Source organism: Argopecten irradians, unplaced genomic scaffold (assembly GCF_041381155.1).
Source record: "Argopecten irradians isolate NY unplaced genomic scaffold, Ai_NY scaffold_0132, whole genome shotgun sequence".
Classification (NCBI taxonomy): domain Eukaryota; kingdom Metazoa; phylum Mollusca; class Bivalvia; order Pectinida; family Pectinidae; genus Argopecten; species Argopecten irradians.
The window spans coordinates 46,503-56,076 of record NW_027187599.1 but is presented as its reverse complement, the minus strand read 5'-3'; the positions used below and the strand labels follow the sequence as shown (position 1 = coordinate 56,076).

Genomic DNA, 9,574 nt, shown 5'->3' with positions numbered 1-9,574 from the left:
CACACAGGAACATCTATACCCATTGTTGTCCTGTGGTGATATTGAGGCAAATCCTGGCCACAATCTATAAGGTAAGTAAATCAAGCAATGCATACATTCTTTTACACAATTAGTTTGAATTGTCGTAGTTTTTCATCATTTGTTTCAGATATAATTTCTTGTATTATTTTTTAAAGTAACAAACTTATATTAGGATATTTATGTTGTCTACTATTGATGTACTGAACTGTATTTTACGGCTTGCAACAAAATGCATTTTGTAATAATTTTTGTTTATCTATGTTTGGATGCTATAGATGTAATAATGTTTTGCATCGTTTTGTCAGTGTGTGAACATGAAACATGTGGAGGTAATGAGCAGACGTTTCCATCAATACAAGACCTTGCCAGACACATATCTGGTACCCCATGTGTTTGACCATCATATGTGGATGGGGAGATTGTGTCTGGGGAGCTCCTGACATTATTGCTAGAGATATGGAATCTCATATTCTGTCGACACATATACAAGGTAATAACACCATTCTGTTTTTATACATTTCTAGTAGTTTGTTTTGAAATAAGTGTTGAGGCAAACAATAACATAACATTCAAAATTCATAAAGCTTTATTTTGGATTCTTTTAAAGAAAATTCTTTACTTTGTTTTTGATAAATTGGTATTTTAATTACAGACTACTATTTTTCGAATCACTCGATTCCTGGTGTGAGGCATTGCCTTCCGGTTATCTTGATGAGCATTCCACAGATCTACGGCTTTGCCCGCCTGCCTTGGTTAGTATAATGCTATCTATATTTGTTACTTGAAATATAAAATCATTGAATGTATTAAATTGTTATTGATAAGCTTTGGTTGCATTGCCCTGATTTTTAAACATTTATAATATTAAAGCCATTTTATTATTGACATTAACTACATTTTAAGCCACACCATCATCAGATGGTGGGCTATTCAAATCACTTTTTGTCCGTGGTCCGTGGTCCGTCCGTTCCGTCCGTTAACCAATTATTGTTATCGATATTTCTCAGAAAGTTCCGATAAGGGATTTGTCTCAAAATTCATATGAAGGTTCCCCTAGGGCCCTAGTTGTGCATATTGCATTTTGGGACGGATCGGTCAAACAAGATGGCCGCCAGCAGCCATCTTGGATTTTGATAGCTTGAGTTTGTTATCGCTATTTCTCAGAAAGTACAGAAGGGACCTGTGTCAAATTTCATATGTAGGTTCCCCCTAGGAACCTGGTTGTGCATATTGCATTTTGGGACCGATCAGTCAACAAGATGGCCGCCAGGCAGCCATTTTGGAATTTGACATTTAAAGTTTGTTATCGCTATTTCTCAGAAAGTACTGAAGGGATCTGTCTCAAATTTCACATGTAGGTTCCCCTAGGGACCTAGTTGTGCATATTGCGTTTTGGGACCGACCGGTCAACAAGATGGCCGTCAGGCAGCCATCTTGGATTTTGATATTTAAAGTTTGTTATCGCTATTTCTCAGAAAGTATTGAATGGATCATTCTCAAATTTCACATGTAGGTTCCCCTAGGGCTCTAGATGTGCATATTGCGATTTGGGACGGCATTCATCAACAAGATGATCGCCAAGGAACCATCTTGGATTTTGATAGTTGAAGTTTGTTACTGCTATTTCTCTGAAAGAACTGAAGCGATCTGTCTCAAATTTTATGTGTAGTATATGTTTGAAAAGGTTTAAAAAGTAGAGAAAAGATCCATCTTTCCATTGTCAGACATAGATCATTCTTTTGGTGGGCGCCAAGATCCCTCTGGGATCTCTTGTTATAAAACTCACAAGGTTTGAAGACATAGACTTTGAGCAGAAGTTCCCTTTATATTATATTTGACAACTTATATTACTCTTAAATGAGTTTCCCTCCATATTAGATTTATAATGCAAGTTTATAATTTTTCATGGCCTTTTAAGAGCAAAAAATGAAAAATTTGAAAAAGAATATCATCAATCTAATATGAAGGGAAACGAATGATAGATTCTATTTATCATATGGCTAATATATGCCTATGTTTCTTCCCTGTTTGGAGTTTTCTGCTAGATGATCAATCAATCGATCAGTTGAAATACGTACCATTCATCAGAATCAACCAATCACCATGCAGATAGGTTATATTACACGTGTAAATAAGATTTATTAAATGGATATATTAAATGGAAAACATGGAAGTCATATGATAAATAGTAATCTTAATATGACCTCATAGCATATGTACTGATAAATAAAATCATTTATTTCTCACGAAAAGCGACTGAAGCATTGAAGGCACTTGGGAAAGCAGATTTTATGTTTAATGAATAATCTTGAAACATGTTATTTGTCAAAGTGATCTACTTTAATTTTAAAATTAATTTCAGATTTACAGTAAGAATCTTGAACTGAAGCAACAACATGTTTTATATTTATCTTATAGACAAAATGGTTTAATTGATATTGATTAGTAATTTTGCCATTTGGGAATTCAGTACCGATTTACCATTTGAGTATAAACATGTGGATCAAGTTTTGTTTGAAAGCACTCTTTGTGGAGAGTGACAACTTGGCAAGTTAAAAACCTCATGTCTCAAACTGAGAATAGAAGACAAATCAAAACTTAAATTCTTCTCCTTATGTAATTTATGTGACAAAAAATTACTTTGGTCAGAATTTGACTTTAATAAGTTTATTTGAGAAATCGGAACCAGTTACTCAGTTCACGACTCATTTGATTTGTGTATTCTTTTTCTTTACAGAGAGGTGACTTGAACCTTTTACTGTTGGATTCTTCATTTACCATCAAGAAGAGGTACACCATATTTGACCACATGATGTACCTTTTCCATTTACAACAGAAGAGTCCAAAAGAATATTACGAAAAGGTGGAGAATTTCATTTCAAGGCAGCCACCAGGAAAATGGGAATTCAAGGGTAATGAATATAGAATCGTTGATGAGCAATATTGTATTAATGACGATACTGATAAACAGGAACTAAATATGCCATTATTTAATGATGTGTATTGTGTGAAAATGCCTGACAACACTGATCACACTAGAATTGTAACTTCTAGACCTGAACTCCAAGGTACAAGTACTACCTTCACTCTACATAATACTAAAAGAGTTAAAAAAATGAAAACTTCTCATTCGCAACCACATCTTTATGACTGTCCATGGAAGACAATTTTAATGAAAAATTTAGAGAGGTGTAACACTGCTATAGTTACAGAGTTGAAAATAGTAGAAAAATTACAAGAAAATAATTTTATTACAAAAAAATCTAAATTTTTACTAGAAGCAGAAGATTGTGCAATAAGGCTTTCTACATCACCGGATACTACTGAAGGTGTATTTGTTTGTAATGTGTTTATGGTAGAGGTTGATGAAAGAAGCATTTTTTATGCAAGATATGTTGAATCAGGTTGCTATACTGGTTTCATGTCTCAATGGCTGAAAAATTACTTACTCGAGGCATTAGACATTTCTTCTGAAGCATTATTTTTGAGTCAAGTTGTTACAAAATCTGACATTAAAACATTAAGTAAAAATCGTGAAAGTGAAAGGACGATCAAAGGCAAAAAAGGAAGAACTGATAAAAATTATAAGTATAATTTGAAAAACTTTAAACAACTTTTGGGAAATAGTTTAAGTCATGCTGAAAATTGTGGTGTGAATTTTGTGCTTAATCTCTCTCATTGTGTCAGAAAGGGATTTCATGCACATATAGAGTCAGAGTCCTCAGATGATTGGTTTTTACATACAAATACTTCTGATTCTGACAGAAAAAAATTTCAAGATCAATTTCTGTCATTTCCTCTCCAAAGACGGACCGAACAAAGCAAGTTGTCTGAGCATTTTGCTGAAGAAAATTTTCCCAATTCTCTACCTCTTTTAAACCAGTCTATTTATCTGAATTATTTATCAAATAGCCATTCACTATTGAAAGAAAAAGTTAGATTTGAGGAAAGACTGCCAACATCTAAGTCAATACCAAAATCTTTCCGTTACCAAATCTCATGGCTGTTTTTGAAAAATGATACTCATAAGTTTTTCAATATTTTTTTGAAAGTTCAATGGGGTTAAGTTTACAAGGAAATGTAACTTCCACACCATTAGTTGCTTGTCCTAATACAGATAATAATGTTGAAGTTGCTCCTGCAACAAAACTTACTAGAAATGGCATAGCAACTAGGGAAATGCTTTCTATTGCCCTTGGAAGCTCACCTGTAGAAAATTTAGCAGAGACATGTACAATTTTCGATAGCTTCAAGCGAGATGTTATACAGTCAGGTACTTTAAGTATCCATTTAAATACTGATGATAAAATAGTCATAGTTTTAAATGATTACAATCCTGAAAATGGAAAATTTTCGAATTTTGATTATGTTCATACCTCTCGGCAAAGAACAGAGGATGGTTTTGTGTATAGGTGTTCGTGTAGAATATACAGAACTCTAATAGAATGCGCCAGAGGAGAAGATGTTTTCCAAAATAGCTTAATTGATGTTTCAACTAGTGTAAAATGCATGCATTGTCGCTTTTTGAAAGAATGTGTTATTCCAAGTATCCTTATTTCTCAGGAAAATAAAACTGCACTTGATCTTAAAGTCTCTGAAGGTTTAGAATTATGTGAGAAACCATATGTTACTTTGATGGGTAGAAATAATACAAGGAAGTTTTCAGTTTCTAATTTACCTGATGGAGAACCTTCATTTGTGCACATTACTTTCAATGCATCTACTGGTAAATATGTCATTTCATGTTTAAATGGATACTGCAAATCCATAAAAGGAGCCAAACGCAATATTGAATTGTTTGATGATTCAAATTCACTGTGTGAACATTTAAAATGCATCCACAAGTCCCAAGAATGTCAGACGTTCAAATTAGAAAGTATTGAGGATTTTGATGAACAACCTTTTGATGATCCTCATGCAGACTTGCCTCAAATTGAGCTTGACATTGGGTCAGATATATTGGAAGACTTTAGCAATAATACTGAATGTTTTGATGTTTCCTCTGGTTTGTGGAAATTCACATGTAAAAGTTCTCATTCGGCCAGGAAGGAATGTTCTGAAGAGTTAGCAGCTGCTGTACAAATACGGGATTTGTTAAATGATAAGAATGAAGATTGTATCCCTCGGGTAGATGGATGCCTTAAAGGTCCTATATTTGTTCAGTCTATACCTTTGACAACATGTCCATGTGGGGCAGGTTGGACAAGTTCTGAATATCCTGATGGTGTTACAATTTTTAAAAGACGCATCCGCCTGTACACTGAGATTGCCCCAGTTTTATGTAATATTCATACACGTACATGTACAGCTTCCTGCTGCCTGTTACCATGGGATGAAGGGGAATCATCATGTATCCATGTGTATAGCTCTGATACAGCTGCAGGTGACGAAATTGGTTGGATGTATGTACATCAAGTTTTGAATTCTAAAACAACATTTTCAGGGTTTTGCAAAAGTATGACATAACTTATATCAGACGTTTTCCAAAATCTCGGAAGTTTTATGGACCCTGGAGTTTTTTTTAAAATGGTGGTTCAGCTGGGCATCAAACATGCATATTGATTTCAGAAAACCATGCGAAGTATGTAAATTTACACCACACAATCCCAATTAGCATGTGATGGAACAAAAATAGGGATTGGCTTTCGAAATGCTGTTTTTGAACCTATTGAAAAACCATCGGAACCTGCAGTTTATCAAACGCTACATCGTAGATTAGATCGTTGTTTCTTAAAAAGTTCAGTTGATATTAGTGCTGAAAATATGAAAGTGTGTAGAGAGCACCTGTTTTTTCTTGCAAACAAAGTTTTCGGGGAAGAAAAGCAAATTGCAGACGTTAATCTTGATGAAGATAATGTTATTGCTAGGACAGATTTTCTTCAGACCGTTTTACCTGAAGATGTTAAGGACTCATTTGAGCGCTTCCTTGTAGGTAATATGCCAGATGTTGAAAAAATTGCCTATGCAAAGTTGTTGATTATGTATCTACTACTGCACCACTGTCTACTATTATTCCAAAGTGCATTGTGTCATCATTAGATGAACTACTTGTTTACATCAGTAGTAATAATCCAGATGAAAATGGGGATAGATATTTCAATGCTGCCATGCAAAACTTACGATTTTACTGTCCAGAGGTCAGAGATCTCATTGCAAATTCTATGTATTGCAATCAGAATGAAAATTTGTTGCCACAAGATATTGTCAAATTCATTAAATATATATTAACTTGTGTAGATTCCTTTGTTTCTTTCCCACCAGAAGAAGCAGTAGAACAGATAGGTACATATAATCCTGCAAAATATGGGCGGGCCTATTACTTCACACCAAGTGGTAATGCTTTGAGAAATATTCGTAAATTTACCATAGATGAGGGAAAGGCAGCAAGGAATACAGAAGCTGATGATCATCCCATGTCTTTTGAAACCTGTCATAAACTTTTTTCGAAAGCCCAAATTTCAGCAAGAGGATCTACATCTTTATTTTTATGGTTTTGTCCGTCACACGGACATTGCTATGGATTCCACATGGCATATGCTGAGGGTAGAAAAGACCCTTATGCATCCCTTTATAGTCACATTGAAGTCCCTCCAAAAGATATTTTCTATGATTTTGGATGTAATTTGCAAGAATATTGTCTCAACAGAGAAAGTGGATTTTTTGAAAAGGTGAGATTTTTTCATGATATATTTCATGGTTTCTCCCATAAATGTTCAAAGGGCTATAGGTCATCAAGGCTTCTTGGTTTAGATACCATAAACTCTGAAATTTGTGAACAATTCAACAGCTTTTTGCAATGCATTAAGCCAGCTGCTCGCCAAATGAATCAAACAAATTTTGTCTTTTACCTACAATTTTTCTTGCATATCTGGAATGAACAAAAACATGAACGATACAGGAAAAGACTTTCTGTTGCTCTTGCTGGCTCCTTCTAATGAAAAGGATAGGTTGTTTCCAACAAGCTTGGTTTGTTACAGTAATATAAGGGTGTGATGAAGAATTTGTAATAGATCAGGTTTGTTATGGTTATTTGAGGGGTTATTATGAGATTTATAGAAGTCATTACACTTTAACATAGAATAGGCAATCAAGAAATGTTTCCACAAGATTTCTGACTTTTTTAACAAGATTTGGTACATAATGGCAATTACATGTGGTACTGGCCTGAAATCATTTCATATTATAACCATACATAAATGATTTAAAGATTGTGGTGCGTGGTCAATAATGGCTGTGACTCCTTTGACATGGCTAGAGTTGATACGACCAACACAGAAGCTGAGTTCGCCATGATTGATCAGGTTACCTGTGACACAGAAGTAACTGTGATATTTTTTCGTCTATCTTTCTTATTTCATCAACCTCCAGTTTTATATTTCTGGTATTATTCTCCCTCATTTTTTAAATTGAACTGTGATTTGTTGTTAATTTGTCCCCTAATGAAAGTCTATTATTATTATCATTAATAATAATACATAGTCGGTAGAGTTACCTCCTGGGCATAGGGTCGAGGAAAGTTTCTAGTGTAGTTTATCTATTTGAACATGCAAATATTCATAAATATAGTGCAAATTACATGTCACTATACATACATATATGCTAGTTTCGTTTTGCGTAGGAATGCAATTAACTTTGTTGGTGCATGTAAATTTTGAATAAAATTTTTACTGCATGAAGAGTTATCTCCTGGGCATAGGGCCGAGGAATACTTCTGGTGCATTTAACTATTTGTATAAGCAAGTATTCATAAACGCACATAGTTTTTGACAAATGTTGGAGTAATGAATATGATTATAAAAAAGTACTTTAGCATTATCATGTGTCCATATTCAAAGTTATGTTCTTGAATATATTTACATGTACAAGGATGCAACAAAGAATACATTTATTTTTTTATATAAAACTGATATTGGTTACTTTTTGTCTATGTTCGTTTGATTATGAAAAACATATCAGTGCTGTCAGGTATTTATTTGAAATAATTGCATGTTTTTTACCTGTTTTCATCATCTTTTGTACATTATACCAGGTATATTTTATGGAAATAAGGAAAGGAAGTTTTTTTTGCTAATTGACATTGGAATATTCAAATAATTTGATTTAAATTATTTGTAAAGGTTGAGTTTTTGATGTTATGTTTTATGTCAGGGTTGTATTTCACTATTTGCCTAACTGATTTAAGTTTTTAACTGGACATTATTGTAGTTTGTAACTTGTGTTGGATTTGAGATCAAGATTATACCCCTGGGCATCAGATGATATTCTAAGCTACCTCATGTCATCCAATCAATACTTTTTGTATGTCACATCCTTTAATATCACATTTTGTCGGACAAATATAACAAGACATAAACTGTTAACATGTTCCACTTTATTCCAAAATTCTATTGTTATATGTTGAAGTTAAAAATGTTGAAAATCCAACTTTTCGTGATATTTATTATTATCTACATAATGTGCTTCAAAGGAAGAGGGAAATAATGGAAAAGTAAAGAGAACAAATAAGTAAAATCTGTTTTTTTCATTGGTTAAAAACATGTTTTAGCTATAAGATATTAACAGCAACATATTAGTAATTCCTTAGGACTTCAATGTCTATAGATAAGCATTGCTTGTCTATGCAATCATATAGGGTTTTACATCAATATTTTGTTGTCATTTTAGTAATTATAGGCTAGTTGATGTACTTTTTAATCAGCTTTGAGTGATATATATGAAAGTTGTAAAAATCAAGTACATTGTTCGAAATAAAGGCAAGAAGCTACAACCTCTTTTTTTTGTATTTTGCTTGTATTACACAAGAACAAATCATCCAGTGACTTGTAAGAAAACATTTTGTTTGTATAAGATATGTTTTTTACATTTGCTTTTCGACTCCCAATACGGTAATCATACTACAAAAAGTATGAGGTATTGGTAAACTTGAGTGTATTATGTGTTACTATTTCTACAGTACTGTGAACTAAACGGTATATGTAATAAAAACAATGACTACTAAACTCTTCTGAATGTTACCGGAAGAAAATGCAACTTTGATGTTGGGTCTAATATTAATTACATATCACATATAACATAATGTCTGCTTTATTTACACTTGTATATATTTGTTTTTTTTTTTGTTTGTTTTTTTTTTTTCATCTTTCATTACACATGCATATTATTATTTACATGTGTAACATCAATACTGTGTCATTAGTTAATGTGTTGTTGGTTATACATATTTATACACTTGTATTCACCAAAAATGTATTTGATGTAAAAGCCATAGGCAATGCACATACTAGCACAGATCTTCTGGAATTTATTGTAAGTTGCTGCAGGCTATACTCGGGTGTGAGACTGTGTATTCAATCTTAAGTGAGTGAAATATTCACAAAATGCTTGGTCATGAAAATGTTATGTAATGTTATACAGATTATACAATTATAAAGTGCTTGGTTTTAATTTGTGTACTACATGTACCGGTAGTTAAATGCATGTTGCAAATATACTAATTTATTTCTGACTATCACATCTCTTTATTTTGAATAAAAATTCAAATTAATATACTTTA

General features: G+C 33.0%; 1 protein-coding gene across 1 annotated transcript; it reads left to right on the top strand.

Moving 5' to 3' along the window:
- The first annotated feature begins 342 nt into the window (after window positions 1-342).
- On the top strand, window positions 343-9,574 carry LOC138311834 (uncharacterized). Its single transcript, XM_069253009.1, has 3 exons — window positions 343-350; window positions 674-773; window positions 2,759-9,574. The coding sequence occupies exons 1-3, from the start codon at window positions 343-345 to the stop codon at window positions 4,085-4,087; spliced, it is 1,437 nt and encodes a 478-aa protein (XP_069109110.1). The 3' UTR covers window positions 4,088-9,574.